The following is a 24,823-nucleotide window of genomic DNA, read 5'->3' on the forward strand; positions in this document are numbered from 1 at the left end:
GCCGGGTCCCCCACCAGCGCCAGGGCTGTCGCCAGCTTCCTCTTGTTGCCTCCGCTGTAGGTGCCCGCAGGTGGGTCCGCAAACTGCGGGAGCCTCAGGCGCGCCGGGCCCAAGCTCGCTGTCTGTGGGGCGGGGCGGGAGGGAGGAGGGGGCAGTACACGGGAGCGGGGGGGGGGGGGGGGGGGGGAGGGGGGACCAGATAGGGAGCACATTGAGCGAGGGGGAGGGACCAGATGGGGGGGCAGTACACGGGAGGGGGAGGGACCAGATGCGGGTTGGGGGGGACAGTACACGGGAGCGGGGGGGGAGGGGGGACCAGATAGGGGGCACAGTGAGCGAGGGGGAGGGACCAGATGGGGGGGCAGTACACGGGAGGGGGAGGGACCAGATCCGGGTTGGGGGGACAGTACACGGGAGCGGGGGGGGGACCAGATGCGGGTTGGGGGGACTAGGGTAAAAATGGGGGAAGGTAAATAAAAAGGGTGGAGCCAGGGTGAAAGAGGGGGGATGTGACCTGGCCAGAAGTTCGGGAAGCCCTCAGTGGGAGGTGGGGTCACGGCCGGGAAAGTCAGGTGCGGTAGGAAGGGGGCAGGTACAGAGCACAGGAGCTGGGGGGCGGCTAGTGGGGAGAGGCGGACCCTGACTCGGTGCAGGGCCCAGGGAGCCAGGGTAGGGCTGTGATCCTGGAAGGAAGGAGGGGGAGGTCACCTGGGGAATCTGAGCTTCCGGCGAAGAGTTCCAGGTGCTGGTGGCCGGCCAGCAGCTCGAAGACGGCGTCCGACTGAGGGCACTAGCCCCTGTGGCGGTGCGCAGCGGAAGGTTCCCGGCCATGCTGGCAATGGGGGAGGGGGGACAGGGGACGGGGGGGGGGGGCTGAGGGAATTGGCTAGGCCCTGGCCGCTCGGGGGAGGGGGGGCAAACAGGGGCCTCAAGGCTCACCCATCCCGGAGCACCATGGTAAGAGACGGGTGGGGGGCGTCTCAGGGCCCGGTCCACATGCGGGGGTGTGGGCGGTCGTGCCTGGGAGAGCGCCGCGTGGGGACGCACACAGGCTTGGGGGCCCGAGCCCGCTCACCTGTAGCCAGCCGGCACAGCCTCGCCACCACCGGGCAGCGCGTCCCCCATCAGCATGCGAAACGTGGACGTCTTCCCTGCTCCGTTCACTCCCACCGGCCCGAAACACCGCGGGTGCCCCGCAGACGGCACTCGGCAAGGTCTCAGATCCCTGCCCCGCTGTCCCTAATCCCGGGGTGGGGTTCCAAGTTTCTGCAGGACGGCCGTGGCAAGGGGGCTCCCCGGGGGCAGATCCCGAGGGCGAGCAGGTGAACACGGCTGGTGGCACGCGGGATGAATTTAAACAATTCCGGCGGCGGCAGGTACCCTGTCAAGCGCTCCGTAAATAGCGGAACGGCTCCCGACGGACAGACACCCAGCGAGTGCGGAATGACTGCGACCGACACCGACACTCCACGCTGGCTTCCAGCCGCGTCGGCCCCCCGCGTGTGACCGATACGTAGCACTCAGCACGTGGGCTTGCACAAGCAGCTGCGTGGATGTGAACTGGTGCAAAGCGCGTGCTCGATAAATGCCGGCTGTGAGCACTACTCGGGTCACACACACACACACACACACACACACACACACACACACACCTACCTCAGACTCAGCAGTGCCACTCATTCTCAAACGTAACATTGAGAACCACGTGTGTGGGCACCAGACCCTATAGGTGCTCGATAATCATCTGCTTGGTCTCCATAGGGCCCAAGACCTTACTACACACAGTAGGACTCGGTAAGTGAAAGCATGCAGTAGGAGCTTAACGAGCGTTGTTGGCAGTCAGTAGTTGCTCAGCGCGCGGGCACCTGTGCTCAGTTGTTCAGTGAAGGGCAGTGGGCGCACAGTAGGGCAGCTCCCCACTGCCCCTGCCTCAGGACTTTCACCCTGGACTCTCACCCCACCAGGGGGGACCGACAGCTGGCGTCCCTCTGCCCACGGCACGCCTGGGAGGTGTTCAGGTCCCTGAGAGGGTGGGTGGGCCAGCGGGAGCCCCCAACCCAGCACTGCGCCCACCTTGGTCAGGTCTCTCGACACCAGCACGTCCCCCTCGGTGGCCCCTTGGGCCACCCGCTCCCGACACGGGCCACATCCTCATCCTCCTGCCCTGGGGCCGGGGGCGGGGGGGGGGGGGCAGCGACCTCAGCTGGGGTCTGAGGACAGAGAGGTCAGTGGGCCCAGAGCCAGCCCCGGCCCCTCCCACCCTTACCCAGCTCCCACTGACCGTGGCAGCAGGCGGTCGCCAAGCGCATGAGGAGGAGGGGCCCCCGTACCACCACGGCCAAGAGGTTCTTACCAACCTCCTCCCAGCGCAGGGGGGACTGGAACTGCCCGTCTCCTGTGTTGACAGGAAGGAGGAACTGGGTCACAGGGGGAGGTGCTTGGTTTCTGGGCCCATCCCCACCCAGGTCACCTCGGGCTTTTAAGGGAAAAGACCAAGAACTGAATGGGCCACTCAACCTAGGTCTAACTGGTACAGCCACAGTGGTATTGCCATCTCCTTTGTTAGGACCTCTTGTGATATGACCCAGGACATAAGCAGCTTGTACGACTACTTTGCCGTATCTCTAACTTGGCCCAAACTTGGGGCCACCTAACACCTCTAGTTCTCTTCCTGGGAGCTGCTGTTTGTCCCTACCCTGCGTTATCGACTTGGCTGGCACTCCCCCACCTCGAGGGAAGTTCTCACCTAAGCGCTCGAAGGCGTCAGCCACGGCCTGGTCTCACGCCATGTCAACGCGCCCCCGGCCCAGGCAGAAGCAGGGGAACACCAGGAAGACCCTTTTTCCGGATGCGGCTCATTTCCTGCAGCTTCTGCTCAGGGACAGGAAGAGGGACGTGCGTCCGGAGCTGAGGCCCAGACTTGCAGAGCGCCACCCGACCAGAGAAGTGTTGGAGCACGAAGGTGGCCGTGCCGCCGTTGATGCCGGCGAAGAGGTTGACACAGGTGAGCGCCACACAGGCCGTGCCGGGCACACGACTGGCGTGATCGACCAGCTGAGGGGGCAACAGGGGTCACCGGGTAACCACCCAGACAGCAGGCTGAGTAGCCCTAAGAGGGAGTCCTCTGTATCCAGTCGGTTAAGGGTCTAATTCTTGTTTTGGGCTCAGATCACGACCCCGGGGTCGCATGGGGCTCCGCGCTGGGTGCGGAGCCTGCTTGAGATTCTCTCCCTCTCCCTCTGCCCCTCTCCCCTGCTTGCACTCTCTCGCTCAAAAATAAAATTCTTAAAAAAAAAATTTTAAAAATTAGAAACAAAAGACAAACGAGTTGTTTTGTTTGTTTGTTTTAAAGTCAACTCTACCCTTGGGACACCTGGGTGGCTCAGTCAGTTGAGCGTCCGGCTTCGGCTCGGGTCACGATCTCGCAGTTCGTGGGTTCGAGCCCCGCGTCGGGCTCTGTGCTGACAGCTCGGAGCCTGGAGCCTGCTTCGGATTGTGTGTGTGTGTGTGTGTGTGTGTGTGTGTGTGTGTGTGTGCGTGCTCTCCTCCCCTGCTTGTGCTCTCTCAAAAATGAATAAACATTAAAAAAAAATTAAAGTAAACTCTACCCTCTACGTAGGGCTTGAATTCACGACCCCAAGGTCAAGAGTCGCACACACTACCCCTTGAGCCAGCCAGGTGCCCCAGGACAAGATGAGCTTTTAAGGCCACCTCAGCCTGTCCTTAAATTAGATTCCACTTGGGAGCACCTCAGATCTCTTCTGTCCTCGGGAGCTGGGACAGAGCCCTGGCTCCCTCGATGGCATCAGGCGTTGGGGTAGGGCGGCAAGAACGGGCTCCGAGGGGGGCGGAGGCCTCACCCGTAGAGCAGTAACAGCAGCAGGAGGGCAGGCAGGTTGGCGGGAGCCATGTACGCCCTCTGCTGGAAAGCCAGAAAGGTGAGTGCCGCCACGCACGCTGGCACCAGGTAGTTCCACTGCGTCGGAGGCGGAGTTACGCCCATCAGCTTGCAGGTCCCCGGGGCCCCATCCCAACCCCCCGCGTTTCAGGTGGCCGGACGGGCAGTCTCCCAGATCCCCAGACTTCATCCAGACCATCCCGACAAGTGCCCGGCGGGAAGGGGCAGCAAAGGGGCAGCGGTGAGAGGCGGCCGGACCTCCCCCCCACCAGCACTCCCCGCACCACGTCCCAGAGAAAGTTGCTGAGCCAGTGAAGGGTGGGAGGCGGGCCCCCCATAAACTGCAGAGGCCTGGCTCCTCGATGAGAACAAGGGTGACGCTGGCTGGGACGAAAGACATGGCGAAGACCGCGCAGATGGAGACGGGCACGTCCACCGAGGCAGCCGTCCTGCGGGCAAGGGCGCACGTGCGCCTCAGAGGACACCTCTGCCCATGCCGACGGGACAAGGATCCACACGCTGGTCACCGGGCGGGGAGACGAGTGGGGCCGTGTGGGGCCAGTGGGGGCTGGGCTGCCGGCCGGGCAGACGCGCAGACCCCGCGCTGGGGTCCCAGCGGACGCAGTGAGGATGCGTGGGCTGCCGGGGGAGCCTCACAACGTCTGGCTGTCCTGGCCTGGCGAGCAGAGAGCCGCAGCCACTGTGCCGCGTATTCAGCAGGGGCGTGGCAGCAAGGCTGAGGTGGGGGGCGGGGCACACGCGCCGGGACACAGGGACTCAGCGCAGCCTCGGACAGCGGCTCCTTGGTGAGGTTCAGGGGCTGGCTGAGCGTGGTGATGCTGTGGGCGTGGCGGGCAGGGCCTGGGGGCAGGTGGGCGCGTAGGAGCGCGTCGTCGGCCCGTCGCTGAAGGCCACCACGGTGTTGTTGAGCCAGATTCGGGTGGGGGTGGGGGTGGGGGTGGGGGTGGGGGCGGGGGCGGGGCCGAGGGGTCAGAGCGCCGCGGTGAGAGCTGCCCTACCCGCCGCCTGCCCGCGCCCTCACCCGAGCGCCCACCTTGAGGCTGTCCTCCGTGTCCGGGCGGTGAGCCCAGGCTGTGCGGTTGCTCGGGACACGGTCGAGGGGGCCCCGCCGGGTCGGGGGTTCAGCGGCACCAGCAGCCCCCACGCCGAGTGGCTCACCTCTTGCCCTGAGGGCAGGCCTGGGTCTCGCCCCCCCCCCCCCCAGGGAGAAGCGCCCAGACCTGCGGGGCAGTGGGCTCAGGGAGGCCGGGGCAGGAAAACCCCCTAGCGGGTGGGCAGGGGGCGCGGGAAGGGCCCTCCTCACCTGACCTCGTTCACCCACTTCTTGGTCTTCAGGCTGCGGGAGATGCAGGGGCGGGGGGCGGGGGGTGGGGGGGGGCACGGAGAGCCGTCCTGAGCGCCGGCCCCCTCCTCTGGGCGAACCGAGCGCGCGCAGGTGGCGGCTGGCCCCTGGCGCACCAGGCGGGGGCGGGTCTTGACCGGGAAGTCGGGACAGGTTCCGGCCGGTCAGGAGGGCGCGAGGAGAGGGAGCACCGGCACCAGGCCCACAAAGAGGACAGGCAGCACCACCTGCAGGACGGGCCCAGCAGCTGCCCCCCCCCCCCCCGTGCACCCCCTGGGCCGCCCGGGACCCTTCCTGCTCCTGCTCTACAACCATCCGTGGCTCCCCGGTGCTCTCAGTAAAGGTGCTCAGACTGGGGGAGACTTCTCGGGTTCACCGCTGAGCGGGTGACGGGAGTAGAAGACAGGCACCCAGGGCTGCCCGCGCACCCTCCTCTGGAGCCCGCTCCCCCTCACCTGTGTAAACGGGCCACGGCGGCCGCAGCAGGCAAAAGGAGAAAGCGCTTGAGAAGCAGGGCCCGGAGCTGGTGGCGGGTCAGCGCCCGGCCCTGTCTCCGGCCCGCGGGGTCTGGCCCGCAGCCCTGCAGGACCTGTGTTTCCGGGGCAGCCGTCGCTGTGGGGGATGGGAGGGTCAGTGCGCACGCTCCGGGGGACAGGGAGGGACCGCAGGCTCGAGGCGGGACGACTCCCCTAGCTCCCCGTTCTCCAGGGCCGACTCTCCCGGCAGAACCTTGAGCCGTGAGGTCACGTCTGGGGGAGCGAGGCCTGAGCCCAGGTGCCGCTTGTGGCTGGTGACCTGTGGGGCCATCGGGGGCGCGTTCAGGTTTGAGGGTCGCCGTTCAGCCGAGGGTCTGAGTCAAGGTCCTGGGTCGCAGACAGAGGGGGTCGGGAATCAGGGGTGGAGGTCGAGGCTGCGCCTTGAGATGCAACCAAGGCTGGGGTCTCGCCGTGAAGTCAAAGTCTAACTCTGAACCAAGGCGCGGGGCCAAGGACAGGGACCTGTGGCCGCGTCCTCTGGGTCCACGTCCGCAGCACAAGCCTCTACCACCTTCGGGAAGACCTGGGGAGACAGAGCGGGGGCTCAGCCCGGGACCCCACAGGAGTCGCCCGCACCCAAGACGCTGTGGGGCCCTCTGCGTGCGCCCTGCCTCCTCCCCGGGGTGCGCTGCTGGGGGAGACCCGTAGGGCAGCTCCTTCACCAGCCGTGCCCCGGGCACCAGGCACCGCACGAGCGACAGCAGCTGGGCGGGACCTGGGTGGACGGGGGCGCGTCAACCGGGGACGCAGCCGGCTGTCCTCGGGGAAGGGGCTGGAGTGACCCACGGGAGCCTATCTCTGCAGGCAGAGGAGGTTAGGGTTAAGCACCTGAGGGCAAGAGGTGACCGGAGATCGGGCCCACAGTCCACATGGGGTCAGGGGTCCAGGCTGGAGTTACGGAGCCTGTTGCCCTGAGTCAAGCCCCCCACTGGCCCTTCCCTCAGGCTCTCCCAGCCCGTTCCCACCAGCCGCGCTGCCCTGTTTGGCATCCAACTCCTATTCATCCCTCAAAACCCCGCTCCAAGCACTTCTTCGTCGGAAACATTTTCTGGCCGCTGAATCAGAATCTAGGGGATCCTCGTGCCTCCCCCAACTCCTACCTTCTCGGTATTTGAGCAGCAGCTCCCAGATGCCGCAGCGGGAAGCGGGGTCGACACCAGCCGTGGGTTCGTCCAGAATGACAACCTGGGAGCCGCCCACAAAGGCGATGGCCGCTGAGAGCTTCTGCTGCGTCCCACCTGGGTAGAGGCAGGTGCGGGGGTCCCAGCACCGTCCCCTCGGTCTCGGGCAGGGCTGCGTCCCTTCCCCGCGCCCAGCCCCTCTGGGCCTCCCGGATCTGGCGTCTCCTTGGGCTTCGCACGGCCCTTGGGGTGAAGTCCCAACCCCCTTCCCAGCACCATTTCCACCGACCCGGATGCTCCTCCTCGGCTGGGCTCACCAGAGAGGCGGCGGGTCTGCGCACACCGCGTGGGGACAAGCCCCACGTCCTGCAGTAGACGGGCCTCCTCGGGGCTCACAGCTCCTGCACTCAGGCCCTTCGACCGCCCAGATGTGTTCCTCCAAGGTCAGCCTGCAGCCACGCGCTGGAACAACGGCCCCCGTGGCAGGCAGAGCCCCAAGAACACCCAGCCCCGCCACCCCTGACGCTGCTCCCCCGGGCCCGCCGAGACGCACGTCAGACAGCACGTTGTGTTGCGGGCAGGCGCCCAGGTGGGGCCGGACGGCTTCCATTCTGGACTGGACATCGTGGCCCAGGATGCGGGCAGAGCCACCGGTGGGTGGAAAGAGGCCACTCAGTAGGGACCTGGGGGTGAAGGGGTCTCAGAGCAGCTGCCCCTTCAGAGGAGGAAACGGAGACCCCCAGAGAAGGAGCAAAAGCACTTAAAAGGCACCTACTGTGTGCCCAGACTCGAGGTGTGTTATGTCCCCGTTCTATAAAGGAAAACTGAGGCTCAGAGAACACGGTTGTCTATCCGCCGTGTACCCCAAGTGGATTGGGGGCTCCCGACTTCCCCTGTGGAGACCCCAGACACCTCTCCCATTGAGCGGATGTGCCAGCTGAGGCCGGGGGGAAATTAGGACACTGGCAACCGCCCACAGCACGGTGGCCTTGCCGTCTCCGTTGTGGCCCAGCAAGGCGGTGATCTGGCCCTGGCAGAAGTCCAGGCTGAGCCCACGCAGGGCTGGCTGGGGGGTGCCAGGAAAGCGTTTCTCCAGGCCCGGTACGGAGACCCCCAGAATCCAGCCGGGTGGGACCTCTTCTGTCGGCACTGCGGGAGGAGGGCAGGGTCGACCACGGGAGCCCTTTGTAGGCGGGGCTGTGCGGGACCTGGGAGGCCGCAAACGCTGGCCCGTGGAGTCAGGGACCCATCAGGGCTGGGGCCTATGGGCATTAGGGGACCCCACGGAGCCTGGGGGGCGGGGGGTGGAGGTGTGCAGAGGACCGGGCTCTGTAGGAACCTGGGTCTTTGGGGGACATGGGGCATACAGACAGGGAAGCGGCCATCAGGTCTCCTCGTGCCTCACCCTCTGGGTCCTTCGGGGTGGGAGGCGGGGTGGAGCCCTTGGGAGAACGAGGTCCAAACCAATAGCTTCTCCGAAAGGGAAAGTTCCACAGTTTGGGGATCCCATACTGGCCTGGGAGGAGCGGTGCTCTGTTACCCCTTGAGCTCATCACCCTGGGGTGTGCCAGCTTCTGACCACGCGCCCGGGATCAGGGCATCCAGGTGGGAGGGCCCGGCCAGGACCCCATCGGCCTGCCTCAGGCCGTCCCTCGAACGCAGCCCCCCGGGCCTAGATGCCAGGAAGAGCCGCCCAGGACTGCCTCCAGGCACCAAGCGGCCCCTCAGCCCTGCCCCGGCTCGCCAAGGCCCTCAGCCCGACCGCCCTTCTGCAGGTACGCCCCTGCCCCGTGTCCCTACCCCACCCTCCATCCCCACCCAACCGGGGAGACGGCCTCTAGGTACCAAGTGGCGAGCCCATAGAGCACAGCGTCGAGCAGCAGGATGCCAGAGACCTGGGCAGGGCTGAAGACGCCAGGGGCGGGCCCGGTGCCCGCCCTGTGCCACTGGGCGCCTTCACCCTGCTCCTTCGGCAGCGCCAGGGCTCTCGCAGCCGAACCCAGAGGCCACAGGCGACAGAAGACTGTGGTGGGGACAAGGGCGTCAGCGAGCAAACGCAGCTCAGGGCCCCCCCCTCCCGCACCCGGCCACCCCGGGTCTCACCACAGCCAGAGACCACCCGCAGGCAGCCGGTCTCGCCAGGCCACGCACAGCACGTAGGGCGGACAGAGCACGAAGTAGGCCAGGCCTCCGCACGCGGCCGCCAGGTTGGTGCGGGGGAAGCGGGCGCTCAGAAAGAAGCTCTGGACCACGGTGGCCATGGCGAAAGCCGCCAAGAACAAGAAGACCACGGCCGGGTGGTATGGGGGAGGATGTCCCCGAACTGCGAAGGACGAATACGGCTCCTCAGGCTCCGGGATTTGCCCAGGGGCCCGCGCGCGCACCCACCCCGCAGCCAGGAAGGCCGAGGCGTGCGCACCTTGCGCACCAGCACGAGCAGCGCCGTGCTGCCGAGGAAGGGCGAGTGGCAGCTGAGGAACCAGCCGAGCCACAGCACCGCGCTGCCGAGCCCCAGGGCCTGCATCGTGTGGCGCAGCCTCCTTTCCTTCCCTCGCACCACGGCCTTCCCCGCCGGCGCCACGGAGTGGATCCAGGCGTCAGGAAAAGCGGCAGCGACCGGCTCTGTACACGCAGGACCCTGAGGCAGGGGCGCGGCTGCGGTGGAGGCCAGAGACCCCGCGCAGCCCCCACGGGCACTGGAGATCCAAAGGCGCAGCTGGGCCCCGGATGTCCCCTGACCCCTGTTCCAGCCTTAGGATCCCAGCTGTCCTCACAGGCCGCGTTCTCCCTGCCCCCCAGCAGGGACCCCAGCCCCTCCGGGATCCCTGTTCCTCCCGGTACAGGTCACAGGGAGTGGTCCTTCCAAACCAGTGGTTCGCAGCCTCGACCGCATGAATGTTCCAAACGGAGCCCAAGCCGAGATCTGGCGGCGGAAGGGGGGTGGATGAGCAGGGGGGTGGATGAGCAGGGGGGTGGCGCTCACGCGTCATCCGCGTAGCACGGGGAGGGCGTCTGCTGCGGGTAGAGGCCTGCACGGTGCTCGGTGCCGCTGAGCCACACCACACATAGCGCAGGTCTGTCAAGGGGTCAGCAGCCGGGCCCGGGTCCCAGAACCTGCATGGGGCACGGTGGTGGGCTGCGGGGAGAGGCCGGGGATCCCCACGGCCCCGCCCATCACCACCTTAACTCTGGAGCACACACGTCTGTGCCCGCCTGCATCTCGTCCGGGAGCGCGAGGTGCTGCCCCCGCCCCCGAAAGCCCTGGGCCACGCCCCACGGAGACCCCACACACAGTAGACCCCAATTGGCCCAAGGAGTCCTGGGCTCCACCCATCCCAGGCTCCTGTAGGCGGGGATGGCCCCGCCCACCACGCTCGGGTCCACCCCCACCTGTTCCTGATCTTATTGGTTCTCGCGAAGGCGTCGAAGTCCAGGCGGATCTTGATGCGCAGGTGACCAAGGCCTGCGAGCTGTGCGGGGTCCAAAGGTCCCTCGGGCCCCAGAAGACGATGCCGGCCCAGAAGTGGTGCTCCGGGAGCAACTCCAGGGCCCGCGCCATCAGGGCTGCCTCTGAGGGTGCCGCCTCCAGCTTGTCCAGGGTCACACACTGAGGAAGGGCCTGGGTGTGGGTCCTGGGTGCCCGGATCCTCCCGGGAACCTCAGGGCCAGGCGGCGCTTCTTCCTCGGGGACCCCAGGGCGCGGCCCAGCTCGGCCATCAGATTTCTGCAGGGCCAAGCTGTGGCCCTCCTCAGGCTTTCCTTGGAATGGGGCACTGCTCCAAGTTGGGTCCCCCTCCCTGAGCTCCCCTGGATTCCACAAGCCGCCTGCACACTCGCCCCCACATCCTGGGCAGGGATGATGGGCCCAGGGAGGCCCTGGATGAACCTGCTGTCCTCCGACCTGGCCTAACCTGCCACATGGCCACGTTTGTACTGTCGTTCAAGTAGTTGAAGAGCTGGGGTCCCAGCACACCCCACACCTCCTGGAGGCCCTTCAGTAGAGCCAGCTTCTAGAAGGTCCGGTTCCCCTGTGGCAGGTGGGCACCAAGATAAATGCCAGGCCAGCCCTTTCTCGACCCTCCCCTGCTCTGAGGACCCCTGCCCACCTCTCCCGTTTTGCTCCAGCCCGTGGCTCTGAGCACTGGTGCATTCTGTTCCTCTGCCCGCAATCTGGGAAACTCTAACTTCACCTTGAGTCCACCACCCATCTCAGGAAGCCTCCGGGGTCAGGGCCCCCCCTCTGGCCTGGCACAGCCTCCCTGGGTTAAGGGAGGGACCCAGGACCACTCCTGCCCTTACCTGGGCCGTGAGCCGCCTGGTGAAGCCACTTTCCCCAGGACTATCAGCTTCAGGCGCCTCCAGAGCAGGAGGGACAGTGGGTGGGTTTCCAGCGACCCCATCAGCTCAGCACAGGCAGGGCCTGGGATGGGGGCACCGTGAGGCCCTGCCCCCATTCCCACTGCCCCACTTCCCAGACTAGAGGTCAGTCACTCACTCAGGCTGCTGTCGGGCAGGCCCCGGGGCGGGCTCCTGCCCCACCAACTCCTTCAGGTGGGTGGCCTCATACCAGTCGAGGGAGGCCCCCCCCTGGGATGGGGTGCCAGGGCCCTTGGCACCGCAGAGGACTTCCGACACGGCCTCCATGGGCCGGCTAGTCCCTTGAGGTCTCCGCAGCAGCGCCCGCAGCTCCACCAGGCCGGGCAGTGCCAGGAGCTGGGGAGGTCACCAAGGATGCCACCCAGCCTCGACCGGGGAAGGACCCTGCCAGGAGCACCTTCTCCCTCGCCCCTTCTGCCCAAGCCCCCCCAGGACCTCCCCATCCCGGCAGCTTCCCCTCTCGGCCTCCCGGCTGGGGTGGAGGGTGAGTGGGCCGCTTACCTCCTGGGCCACGTTCTCTGCTGCCTCCAGGAAGCTCCTCACGGACTCCCGGGTTTGGTCCAGCCCGGACCCCAGGGATTGCTGGGGAGAAAGCCCACAAGGGCGATAATGACCTCGATGGCATTCTCACCGGGGGTGTAGCAGTTTGCCAAGCTCCCGAAGATCCCGTTTTACAAATAGGGAAACGGAGGCTCCGAGAGGCACGTGGACTCATGCAAGGGCTCACGGGCCGGACACTTCACCACCATGCTGGACACAGCCCATCTGGGCACCTGTCCCTCGTCCCTCCAGGTGCCAGGGACAGCCCAGGAAAAGGCCTGGAAGCTGGAACCAGAGGCCCCTGGCCAGGATGGGGCAGCCCAGAAGGCCACGGTGGGAGCTGAGCAGAGCACGTGACAGAAGGTCAGGCTGAGGACCCTGAGGGCAGCATCCCAGAGTCACCTGGTCTCGCCCCACCCCATCTCGTCTCTCGAAGCAGTGTCCCCAGTAGCTCAGTGGTCAGGGGCAGGCGGTCCCGCAGCCGGTCGCTTGGCTGAGGCCGGGCTGGGAGAGGAACACACAGAAGCACGAGTTTAGGCGAAGCTTGGCCCGAGACAGCTCCCGCCCTGTGCCCATGACCCAGCCGGGTAGGTGGAGGCTCAGAGAGCATCCCTGCCGGCCAAAGGGCCCTGGCCTCCTCACCTGCTCCGCCCGCCGCTCTCAGCATTGGCATTAGCTTTCCCAGGCTGGCCAGCATCCTGTGGGCTCTTGTCCCCCACCCCCAAGGAGGGTGTGGGCATCTGCCAGGAGCCAGAGGACGCTGGGGGCAGAGAGAGCACCAGGTGGAGGCTCAGCAGACACCCTCGTGCCTGTGGCTGCCGCACCCACCCCCGCTTGCTCAAGGGTGTCCTTGAAGTTGCTGAGGACACCTGGCTGCTCAGCGGGCGCGGATTGCGGGAAGCAGGTGTCGTTCATGCTGCAGATGAGAGCCTGGAGCCGGGTAGGGTGCCGGCCGAGGGCAGCGGCTTGTTGGGGAAGTGGCCTGTGGGGACGTTGGGCGTGGGGAGCTTTGCCTGCACCCCCATCGTGTCTGCACCCTCGCGGACAGAGTGCTCACGCAGACTCGCGCTCTCTGACGCTCACGGGACCCTGTGGATAGGGTGACCCAGTGCCTCCCCTCTCCCCCGCAAAGGGCCTGGTCCCGGGGTCGGGGGGGCAGGGGGGGGCTTACACTCATGTTGCTCCAGTCGGGGGTGGGAGTGGCATACAGCCACCAGGATGAAGAAGAGAAACAGAGGCCCCAGCAACTCCACCAAGAGCTGGATCTGGGAGAGGGGCAGAAGAGGCGGGGGAGGGGGGGGGGACCGTGGGGGGGACCGTGGGGGACACCGGGGCCGCCCCGCCCTGGCCCATCTGTCCTGGCATTACCGGCTGTCTCCTGCGATACAGGACATTTTTCCAAAGCAGCAGCATTAGCTGTGTCCAGAAGGCCATGGTGGGAATGCACAGAGCACACGACGGAGGGTCCGGCTGAGACGCACTCTGTGGCTGCGGGCAACCCCTGGCCCTCCCTGAACCTCGTTCCTCTAGCTCATGGTGCAGGATTCCTGGAAGCTCTGCTTGGAGCCGAACAGCAGGCACTTATTTAAGAGTCCCTTCTGTCCCCGGAGGGGCGGAGCGGGCCAATGGGAGCCCTGCCCGAAGCCGTCTCCGCACCTGATTGGTTGCCTGGGCTGTCGCTCGCTGCGGGGCTGGGGTCCAAATGGCTACCGACTAATTCCCGAGGGGGAGGAGCCTCGGCTTGACTCGTCACGACTCCACTTTGAGCCCCTTTGGGGGCTGCCAGGTCCTGGCCCCCAGCCTCATCCCGCGTCCTGGGAAAGATCCCCGCCCCCCAGCCCCAGCTCTAACCCAATGATAACAGCAAAATGTTCACCGTGCTGAACATTTTACACACCAGGCTCCCAGAGACAGGCAGAGACACCCCGCGGGAGCAGGGCCCCAGCTCCACCCACCCCTCGTGTATCATTTATCGTTAAGAACCACAAGACGCAGAGAAAGAGGCGGAGAGGCAGCGCTGCGGCTCCTGGAACCAGCAATTCCTGATCCCCGATTTGGTTACACCTGTCCAGCTCTGGCCTACTTCATTATTGTGCTGCCGGGGGGCAGGGCGTTGCCACAGGCCCCGGTCGAGGCTGGAACTAGGACCCGGGACCCCCGACCCCCCACTGGAGGACTCTCCATCGGGTGGGAGCTGGGGTGGGGGAAGCCTCCGTTTTTCCAGTCGGGCAGAGGGCTTGTCGGAGTTCTAACGCGGAGAGGGGCTGCAGGTGTCTGTCGGCAAATACCCGTCAGGTGAGTCCAATGCCCTGCAGAATTAGTGCCCGGTTCTGCCGCCCCTCGCCGCTCACACCCACCGGGGGCGGGGAGGTGGGGAGGTGTGGACTCCGCCCCCACCCCCTAATTCCCAGGGAACCTGCCTTCCTCCCACCCATCCGCACCCTGGGACCCTCTCACCTTTCCAGCCCTCATCTCTGGCCGCCTTCCCTGCGCCCGACAAGAGCCCGGGGTCGCGGCCCCTTTAAGAGGCGTCTCCCGCAGCGAGCCCTAAACCCCAGCAGTTCACCTCCTGGGCCTGGGAAGCCCGGGGCCGCGCCCGGCCCCGCCCCCGCCCCCTACTATTGGCTGCCATCCCTGCCACTCACAGGCCGGGCCCGCCCGATCCACGCGCGCCTCGGAAGGAGGCCGCGCAGAGCCGGGTTTCTTAAAGGGGCCTCTCTCCTCTTGCTGCGTCACCTTGGGGCGCTGGGTCTCCGGCTCACCCCGCGCTGGCCGACCCCCCGACAGGCCAGCCGGGGTGTCTCCCCACATTGCGTACCCGCCGGCAGTGCAGCAGCTCCCCGTCTTACGAGGTCCCTTTCTCCCCCCTCTATTCTGGGGGACCCCGGCCTAGCCAGACTCCCTTCGTGACCCTGGGACTCCACTTGTCCATCCACAAGGTGGGGGTTCCATTGGTCATCATTTGTCAATCCCACAAACATTCCTTTGGTCCCTACAGTGGGCCCGGCCATGGTGGAAGGGGGAAGGGGGGGCCCAACATTCCAAGATTAGAGTCCTGGGTCATAACGGTCACTGCATTTTGAGGAATACCTCCGAATCCCTTTCTAGAAGACTGGGTAGATTTCCCAAGACCATGGTGAAGACGAAGCACGTGTATGGACCCACAGCTCTGAAGGCACCGACCGGGGAGCAAGCAGATATACTGGGAGGATCCCTGAGAAAAGGGAGGTGGGCTTGGCGTTGGGGCTTTGAGGATGTGTGGGAGTTTGCCGCTTCCGGAACTGCGGGCCTAGTGAACAGCCCGAGCAACCCCTGGGGGCTGCAGGTGGAGCTGTCTGTGGGCTGGGACATGGGGTTGCGGGGCTCACCTTTCTAGCCAGCAGGCAGGCCCGCCTCTTTCTGCCACGCAGGTCCTGACCCGCAAAGCACTTTTTCAACCCACGGTCACCAGTGCCCTGGGCCTCCGCTCTTAGCTCCGCTGCGCAGCCCTGAGGACCTCCTTAGATGCTGGTCCAGTGCCCACCCCCAGGGCCCCCCGCCACACCCCCACCCCCAGGTTGCCGCAGACTCCCAACTCTCCCAGTAGTTTCTTCCTAAAAAGAGGTTTTTATTGCCTTTGGTCCACAGTTGACATTTCACATTATCTCTTGGTCCCAGGGCTCCTGGATGGGGGCCAGTCCCCAGGGAGGACCTCCGGGTGGGGATCCCTGTGCAGTACTTGGCAGAGGAATGGGGACAAGTAGAGGAAGGGTGGGGGGCGGGCCTGGCTTTGTGTCAACCAGGCAGAACTCTGTTGTCCTGCCTGGGCCTCAGTTTCTCTGCTAGGCCCTGGGGAGGGGGGGTGGGCTACGGGTGACTGTCTGAGACTGCTAGGTCCTCACAAGACCTAAAATACTTGGGGACTGTGGCCCTGCCCTCTCCCAGGGGACCTGCTTCCTTCTCGGCGGCATCTCCAAACCCCGCCCCCCACTCCCCTGCAAAAAATATTATTTTTCTTTCATTAAAACTGCCCGAAGCTGCTGTGGGCATAGAAACCACAAACTGATCGCCAGAGAAAAGGGAAGAGAGGGAAAGGCGACCGGAAACCATTCGGGGCAGGGCCCCTCCCTGCCCAGGTTTCTTCCCCCAACACCTCCACCCCCCAGGCCAGCCCAAAGCCTGCTGGGAAACTCGCTGGCGGGAGGTGCTCTGGCGGACACCCCGCCCACCGACCTACCTCCACCCCTTCCCCACAGACAAGCAGAAACACAAGACGAAAACAGAAAAACGCGAGAAGCAGACAGGGTGATGTGGGGAGGCGCCCCGCTCCGGCGGCTCAGTGGCCCGCCTCCTCCTGGCGGTAGGGGGCGTATTCCGGGGCCTCCGCTGGGCCGTCGCCTGCAGCCACCGCACCCCCATCGGTCGCCGGGCCCTGCGGGCAGTACTTGGCGTCATAGATCTGCCGGCCCAGGCCGAACACCTGGCCGCTCTGGTTGGCGCCCTGAGTGTAGCCCATCTGCAGGGACAGGGACGAGTTGTCACACTTGTCGGTCCCCAGCTTGGTGTCGTAGATGTGCCGCCGGGTCCCGGGGGCCGTCATGCCCACCTGCACAGGAGGAGAGACCGCGTGAGGGCGGGGGAGGAGGGCCAACGGAGGCCACACCCACCCCTGACCTCCGCACCAACTCCGTCTGGGTCTGGGTCTGAACGTAGCGCAGGCTCCCGTGGGTCCCCCCCGCCCAGCCCTGCCTGGACGCCCTCTCTCGCCCTCTGTGCCGACTGTATGGGCCTGGCTCTCCCTGCCAGCCAGGGAGCTCCCCAGGTGAGGGCCGAGGCGTCCCAAGAACCCAAGACTTCCAAGACCATCGTACTGGCACATGCCAGGTGGCAGGAAAGTGAGAATCAGCAGCTCCGAAGATACCAGGGTTGCACGGAGCCCCTGGGCAATCCTGGGGAGGGAGGGGCGGGTGAGGCACAGGGCCGGCTAGTAACTTCCCCGGGACACACAGCAAGCTGGCAGAGAGGTCGGAGGGAACTCCAGAGCGGGACTCTCAGTGACAGGCACGCGTGGGGACAAAGGTAAGAGCACGCAGGGAGGTGGGGCCCGGGGGGCCCGGGGAGCCCCACCTGGCTGGCACACTTGTTTGTGCCCATCTGGAGGCTGATGGTTGTGTGGTCCATGGGTGGCAGGATGTGGTTCTTCGGGTCATACAGATGCCTTCTCGTCCCATAAGCTGTCATGCCCGACTGGCTGGCACACTTGTTTGTGCCCATCTGCAGGGAGGCGGGCAGGAGAGGTCAGGTGCCCCCGCCAGGCCTCTAGAGCCCGCCCTGAACTTGAGGGGACACGGGGCTCATCGGGCCCGGGTCACATTAGAAGCCCCCACCCCACCGGGGCGGGCCAGGGTCAGAGGCACCGGGAGCCCACCTGGAGCCCAATGACGCACTGGCCCGCCTTCATGGTGGCATCATCAAAGTTGCGCTCCTGTTTCTCTGAGTATCTGACGCCAATGTCCACGCCGCTCTGCAGCCCCTTCGTCTTGGCCTGGAGGGGAGGGGTGTTGGGAGCATCAAAGGGGTGGGGGGCAGCGGAGCCCCTTGCACCGGGCCCACACTGTGCAACTCTGGGGGAGGCACGGGGACGGGCTCCCACCCGCCCCCACCCACCAGCCACCCAGCGCCTCAGCCACCAGCGGTCTGACAGCTCAGGACAAGGACTCGGGGGGCGGGGGGCATCCTCACTGCCCACCCCTCCTACCCGACCCGCCAGCAGCTCGCCGGGCAGGGACACCTGCCCCTCGCTCCTCCCTGGTCACTAGACCCCACACACTGGCCGGATCCTCCTGTGATCAGGGTGTTTCCCACAACATGCGACGTATTTCTAATCTATCCAGAGTGACTCGGGGATGAACTCTGGCTGACAATGGCGTGTCCACGGAGCTTCACGGATTGTGACAGATGTCCCCTGAGGGACACAGTGCCACCCAATGGGGCGGCCGTGCGCGCGGGGCCAGGAGGCACGCGGCAAATCTCAGCACCTTCCTCTCAACTTTGCTGCGAACCTAAAACTGCTCTCAAATATAAAGTTGGTTTTTTATTTTTTAAGTAAAAGATCTGTTCCTTGTCTCCTCCCTTGAGACCGTGAGTCCGCGACTGGGCGGACCGTGCCTGCCTTGTCCAGCACGCAGTCCGAGGTGGCTGGTGCCGTCTCTGGGCCTCACCTTCCCGGCCAGGGCCAGAAGGGACACCTGCACCTGGGTCATGTTCCCGCTCTCGAACAGGTCGTTGGCCTCGAACAGGTCCACGGGGTTCATGCCGTAGCTGACCATGGCCTTGATGAAGTTCGAGAGGTTTTCCAGCTGGGAGGAGGCGGGAGAAGGAGCGTGAGGCCACCGGGCCCGCCCACCCGCCCGCCACACGTGGTGGGTCAGCTGCCCCCTCCTGCCGCCCGCGGGCGCCTCACCTGGTGCCAGTTCTGCATGGAGCGGTTGATCTTGGGCACAGAGCCCGGCTGAAGCTTATTCATGAGTCTGGGGAGGGGGGACAGGACCCTCCGTTAGCGCAGGGGAGCCTCAGAGACCCGAGAAACGAACTGTACTCTTGCCACACTCATGCCTTCCCAAGCAACCTCACTCCAGGCCTCAGTTTCCCCGCCTGGGATGTAATCTTCACCCGCAAGGGAGCAGAGGGCCCGAGTGTGGCAACCACTGTCGTGGGGGGCGAGTCTGCGGACTTGCACGCCCAGGGATGTCCGAAGCCACCCGAGCAGGGAGGAAGGGCCCAGGAACGCGGAGGCTCCCATGAGGTGCGAACGTTGGCTGCCAGAGAGCCGCCCCCAAGCGGCCACGCGAGAAGGCGAAAGACAAGCAGGACCCGAGACCCGAGACCCGCTGCGGGGAAAGCCAGCCCTGGGACCATGGGACCGTGTGACCTCGAAGCGCACACCGTCAGGGCCACCGGCACCTGCCCACCCGCACTCACGTGCACAAGACAACGCCGTCCTTGAGACCCTTCTGGAAGTCGGGCCCAATCGAGAGGCCGGTGAGTCCCTCGATCCAGCTACGGAGCTCGGCCTCCTTCTGGGGGTCATATTTGGACAGGAGCTGGGTGAGCAGAGGACACAGGGTGCGGTCAGCTGGGGAGCTCCGGGAGGGCGGGGCCGCTCCCCCTTCGCCGGCTCAGACACGCCCCCACCTCTGGCGACAAACACCTGCTCTCGGCTCCTTCCGGTCCCGCCCCCACGCCCTGGCGGCGCCCTGCTCTCCCAGCACCGGAGAACCCCGCTCTTGTCTGTTCTGTTGTCTGTCTATTTATTGTTTTAATGGTTATTTTTGAGAGAGAGAGAGAGAGAGACACACACACACACACACACACACACACACACACACACAGAATCCGAAGCAGCTCCAGGCTCCGAGCTGTCAGCACAGAGCCCAACGCGGGGCTCGAACCCACAGACCATGAGATCATCACCTGAGCCGAAGTCCGACGCTTACCTGACTGAGCCACCCAGGCGCCCCTATTTTATTTATTAAAAAAAACCTTTTTTGCAAGTAATCTCTACACCCAACGTGGGGCTGGAACTCACGACCCCAAGGTCAAGAGTCACATGCTCTGACTGAGCCGGCCAGACGCCCCTCTGTTGTGGTTTTTAAATTGTGGTGAGAGAACAATAACATAACATTTATAATTTTAACCATGTTTAAGTGAACAGCTCAGGGACGCCTGGGTGGCTCGGTTGAGCATCCGACTCTTGATTTCAGCTCAGGTCATGATCCCGGGGTCGTGAGATCAAGCCCTGAATTAGCCTCTGCGCTGAGTGTGGAGCCTGCTTAACATCGTCTCTCTTTCTCCCTGGCTCGTGAGCATGCTCTCGAAAAAAAACAGTAAACAATCAGTAGTTTTTAACATACAATATTGTGCAACCACCGCCATAGTCTAATTCCAGAACATTCCATGTCTCCAAAAGAAACCCTGTCCCCAATAGCAGTCACCCCCCACCCCCTGGCCCCCACGAGCCCCTTCCTGCCCCTGGACGAGCCTGTTCTGGACATTTCACACACGTGGACTCACAGCCCGTGTGGCCTCTCTTGTCGGGTTCCCTCCCTGAGCGTCGTGTGTTCAGGGTCCGCCCGCAGGGCGGTGGGTGTGGGCGCCTCACTCCTGTTTACGGCTGAGTAACGTTTCAGTGTGTGGATGGACCCGTTGTATTTACCCATTCATCCATGGATGGACATTTGGGTTGCTTCCACCTTTGACTATAGTGAAGGACACTGCCATGAATATTCACATACGATCCTTTTGGATGTGTCTCTAGGAGTGAAATTGCTGGGTCACATGGTAACCCTATGTTAAACTTACTGAGGAACCACTAAAACTTTCTCTGCTCCTTACACTGACCATACCACTTACTGCCTCAGGACCCTTGCACAAGCTGTCAGTTTTGGCTCAGATGTTTGCATGGCTGGGTCCCTCCCTTCAATCTAGTCACCGATCCAGCTTAAAGGTTACCTCCTTGGAGAGGGTTTCCCTGAGTACCCTGGCTAGGAAAGCCCTCCTCATGCCCTTCTTTCCCCCACTCTGCCTTATTTTCCTTCTAGCTTTTACCTTTATACGATATACCTCCTTGCTTATGATCTACCCCTCAAACTCTGCTGCCCAGCTCAGTGCTGTCTCCACAGTCCCTGGGTAAATGGACAAAAATGTTCACGGTCTCCCATCAGTGCACACCCATTACCCACCAGCTCTCTCTCTCTCTCTCTCTCTCTCTCTCACACACACACACACACACACACACACACACACACACACCATGTTTCCCTCGGGGCACCCAAGGCCAAGAAAGCCAGGATAGCTGGGGCCCAGAGAAGCCACAGCAAGTCAGGGGGACCCAAGCCAGTGTGTGGGCAGACACGGACAGCCCCAGGGCGGCTGCTGAGATGCCCGCACACATTTGCCCACACAGATCCCTGCCCTGGACGCTCTCCCTTCCTGTCCTTCCACCCCTACCAGGGGACCAGGACCCCAGAACCACCCTCTGCAGTACTCTCACCTCTGCTCCCAACTCCCTTACGAGCATGGACACAGTTCTCACCCTGTGCCTCAGTTTCCCCAGCTGTGCAGAATTGTTTGCATCAGGGCCTCCTGAACTGGGCCCCACTTCTTGGCTCCTGCATAGAAACCTCACGACATGGGATCAGGGCTGAGCTGACCAGAGCACAGCAGAGACAAAGGCGGGGAGGCTGGCCCGCTAACCCGATCCTCCTGGCCCACCCCCCATCTCCTGGCTCCCACAGCCCCGCGGCCCTGCCCTGAGAAGGAGAAGCTGAGCCTGAGACAGGCCAGCTGGTCTGGACACCGCGCGTGCCTGCGGGGCTGGCCCCTGATGGTTCCTGGGGGCCGCGGTCCTGGGCAGAGGCGCCTGGCCAGCCCCACCCGCGGCCGCCGCCTCCCCCCTCCCCCCACTGGACAGCGGCCTTCAGCACATTCCTCCTCACCGCAAACTGCCAGGAATGCAGCCGCTGCCTCCCTGCTAAATCGGGACCAGCTGTTCCCAGAGGTCTAGACCCCCCCCCCCCCAGCCGGCCGGAAATTGAGTGACTGCTCAGAGGGACGCTGGACATCAGCCTGCCTTCATGCCATCCAGCCAGGGGTAAACTGAGGCAGGGGGGCCAGGCAGAGGTGTCCAGAGGTCTTCACCTCCTCTTAAGTAGCTGGTAAAGTGGACGCGGCCTGGATCTGAAGCCCCAGGAAGCTGGTTTCCCATTCTGGTGCGGCCCCAGTGACCCTGGCAAGCTAGTCACTGCCCTGCCCATTCTCCAGACCTGCAAGCTGAGGGCTGGTCACCGGGCGCCTTCTGACCTCATCCCAGACACAGCAGGTCTCGACCTGCCCCTTCCGTCTGCGGAAACTGCCTGCACACGGGCCGGGTGCCACACCCTCACCCACTTCCTGCCGCCCCGGGAGACGCAGGGGGGTGGCCATCAGGCGCCGGGTGCAGCAGGTCTGGGTTCCAGCCCTGACTCTGCCGCTTGCAGCCGTGTGTGGTTCCGGGCAGCTCGTGTGACATCTCTTGGGAGCCCCACACACAGACCCGGCTCTTAACCTCCCTTGGGGCTGAGTGGGCCACTCACCAGCACCAGCACGGGCGGTGTAACCGGTCACCCCATCCAGCGATTGCTGGAGTGGAGAACGCGGTTTCAGGAAGGCTCGGGAGCCTTAGTCGGCTCACTGCGCCTCAGTTCCCCAAGGCTCAGCCTCCCTCTGTCCGAGGGGCTGAGGCCAGCTCAGGAGGCCCTCGCGGTCCCCCTCCTGTCCGCGATCCCCGGGCTGCCAGTGGGACAGGTGCCGGTCCCTGGCTGGCAAGGCTATGCCTTCCACATGCCCAGGCAGGCTCCCGGGGGCTGCTGGCTGTGGGGCCACATTCCCAGGTGCCCGGTGGGAGGGACAAGCTCCCCTCCTGCTGGAAGGGCCCAGAGTGACTGGGCCGGGCCAGGGCCATCTCCCTGGGTCAGGGATCACCCGCTGCTCTCCGTTCCGTAGGCTGGACCCCGCTGTGTGACCCTCCAGAAGTGTCTGCTGCTCTCTGAGCCAGCCAACAAGTGCTTTGTCAAACAGTGTCTCCCCCAGGCCCCATCCCGGGTCTCGGGACCCCCAGCATCCTGAACACGCCTTTGCCACCACCTTAACTTTGCCAGATGGGGACAAAGGGAAGTCAGCAAGAAGCAGCTGAGCAGGGGCACCCCCCCCCACCAGGTCCAACTTCCCCCTTGGTCCTGCCCCCCCACCCCAGGTGTTAGAGGTGGGGAAATTCCTGAGGGGGGGCCACACCCTTGGAAAACAACGGGGGACTGGCCCCGCTCCCTTCCCCTTCCCCGCCTGAAGCCCGTGTGGCCGGGGAATGAGGAGGGGGCTGCTGGGGTCCCCTCGGGGCATTCTCGGGCCTGGAAACGCGGGAAGGGCCGTGGGGCTGAGAGTGAGGGAGGGGTTCAGGTGGGGGAGCGCTAGGGGAAGGGGTTAGACCCAAGCACTCCTAGATGCGGGGGGATGCCAGACCGCTCCCCCACACTTGGGGCCGGGAGGGGGGCTCGGGAGGGTGCCCCTGGGGACCCCGGGCGGTAGGGGGTCGGAGGGCCACCCTCCTCCCGGGTCTGGGCGCTCGCTGCCCGCCCCACGTTGGGGAGCCCGGCGGGCGCGGAGGGCGCGCCTTCACTCACCCGGTTTTTGACCTCGGCCGAGAGCCCGTACGAGGGCCCCTTGTTGAACTGCGTGGAGCTCATGGCTGGCGGCGGGACGGGCCGGGCCGGGACGGGACGGGACGAGCCCGCGGGGCGGCGGGGGACGCGCGGGGCCCGGCGCCACGCCCCCGCCGCTGATTGGCCCCCGCGCACTTGTCCTTATAAGGCCGGGCCGCGTCGGATTCCTGCGGCCCGACTTCCTGAGCCCCTCGCCGCCCCGACCCCCGCCCCGCCCCCGCCCCCGCGGGGCGCCCCGTCCCCAGGGCTGGAGGGGCCCCCTCGTCCCGTCCGAGCCGCCGGGAAGCGGACGCGGGGAGGGGCAGGGGCTCCGGACGGCCCAGACGAGGCCCCCCTGCCCTCTCCCTGCTGGAAGACCCCAGGCGGCGCCGGCACCCTCCCTGCGTCTAAGTTTGCCCCTCTGCGCGAGGACGCGAAGGGGGGCACTGTTGGGTGGGACTCTGGCACCTTGGAGCACGGACGAGGACCCCTCTCTGTCACACTGAGGCGCCTCCCGGTCCACCCGGGTCCTGGGACTCCCACAGCTGGGTGGTGGACAAGGGAACTAGGGCAGGCTCCTCCAAGGAGGGGCCGCTGCAGCTGGGGCTTTGATGGATGAGTAGGAGTTTGCCAGCCCAAAAGGGATAGCGTTCCCGGCAGAACCAAAGGTGCCAAGCCCTGCAGAGACCGTCAGTGCTTGAAAGCACGTGGGGATCAACCCGATGGGCCGGGGAAGGCGAGCAATGACAAGGGGCCTCGAATGTCCCACCGAGGGATGACAGGGAGTGGGGAGACAGTGGGACAGAGACGAGAGGTCGGCATGTCCTGGGGTAGGGCTGAGGCTGCCAAGTTTTCCAGGCCGGGCACGCACGTGGTTCTCGACAGGCGGTGTGTGCTTGTACCGATAGATCAATAAATTCACAAATAGGTGACGGAATGAATGAATTCACTTACTCAGCAAGCAGCTCACTCTCCCTCATTCATCCACTCCTCAAATGCTCCCCAGCCTGGCTTCTGGGCCAGTCCCTTGCTAGGAGATGCTGGCTCACAGGAGACCTTAGCTCTGGTCCAGCCCATCCCTAGAACGACTGAGCCAGGCCCAGACCCCACCCCTGCCCCTGTGGGCAGGTACAGGACAGAAAGACAAGCCTGAAAGAGGGATGAAGGAAACTGGAGGGAAGCGAAGGCACCAGGAGAGGTGTCAAGGAAAGCTGCATGTAAAAGGGGACATGGGAGACGGGGTTTAAAAGCATGAGTAGGAGTTTGGCACACGTGACAAGCAGCTGGTTGGGCTCTGCGAGGGCTCAGAGGTGACTCACCCCTACCCCTTCCCTGAGGAGCGCACCTCCCTGGCCCCCACTTCCTGGATATCTGTCAACCCTTCCGATTCCTTCCATCCGAAGGTCCTTTCTTCAGGGTTCAAGTCCTAGCCGGTGGTCTCGGGTGAGTCCCTTCCCTTTTGGGTCTCAGCTTCCCCATCTGTGAAAGGGGGGACCAGTGCATGGCGGGGAGCCAACAACGGGAAGGTGCAGCTCTGAGTGTGGGAGTAATGTGGATTGTTGGTATCGAGGTGGGGTGCTGTGAGGGCGGCAGGGCCCTGGGGGGGCAGCCAGATGGCCCCCCTGCGGGTCCTGCTGGGGCATGGGAATCCGTGGGACCCAGGGCCCTGTGCGGCTGGCGGCGGGAAGGCGGCTCAAGCCGCTCCCTTGGGCCCCTGCCCCGGGCTGCGGTGGTCAGCGGCTGCCAGCAACGTGCCCAGCCCCCCCGGTGCTTGT

The 24,823-nt window shown here is 65.0% G+C and overlaps 1 protein-coding gene across 1 annotated transcript; it reads right to left on the reverse strand.

Annotated features, from left to right (window-relative positions):
- Positions 1–15,421: 15,421 nt before the first annotated feature.
- On the reverse strand, positions 15,422–23,189 carry CNN2 (calponin 2). Its single transcript, XM_058728597.1, has 7 exons — positions 23,031–23,189; positions 18,796–18,917; positions 18,278–18,344; positions 18,036–18,173; positions 17,243–17,359; positions 16,942–17,088; positions 15,422–16,420 (listed from the first exon to the last, which is right to left on the reverse strand). The coding sequence occupies exons 1-7, from the start codon at positions 23,091–23,093 to the stop codon at positions 16,151–16,153; spliced, it is 924 nt and encodes a 307-aa protein (XP_058584580.1). The 5' UTR covers positions 23,094–23,189; the 3' UTR covers positions 15,422–16,150.
- Between the last annotated feature and the right edge of the window lie 1,634 nt (positions 23,190–24,823).

Source organism: Neofelis nebulosa, chromosome 4, assembly GCF_028018385.1.
Source record: "Neofelis nebulosa isolate mNeoNeb1 chromosome 4, mNeoNeb1.pri, whole genome shotgun sequence".
NCBI lineage: Eukaryota > Metazoa > Chordata > Mammalia > Carnivora > Felidae > Neofelis > Neofelis nebulosa.

What these genes read in the sequence shown, in the direction of transcription:
- CNN2 (XM_058728597.1), bottom strand. Translation starts at nt 23,093, where the DNA reads ATGAGCTCCACGCAGTTCAACAAGGGGCCCTCGTACGGGCTCTCGGCC. An exon ending in CGGCCGAGGTCAAAAACCGG is followed by an intron (nt 18,918 to 23,030) that starts GTGAGTGAAGGC and finishes CTGCTCACCCAG; the next exon opens with CTCCTGTCCAAATATGACCC. An exon ending in CAAACAAGTGTGCCAGCCAG is followed by an intron (nt 16,421 to 16,941) that starts GTGGGGCTCCCC and finishes CCTCCTGTGCAG; the next exon opens with GTGGGCATGACGGCCCCCGG.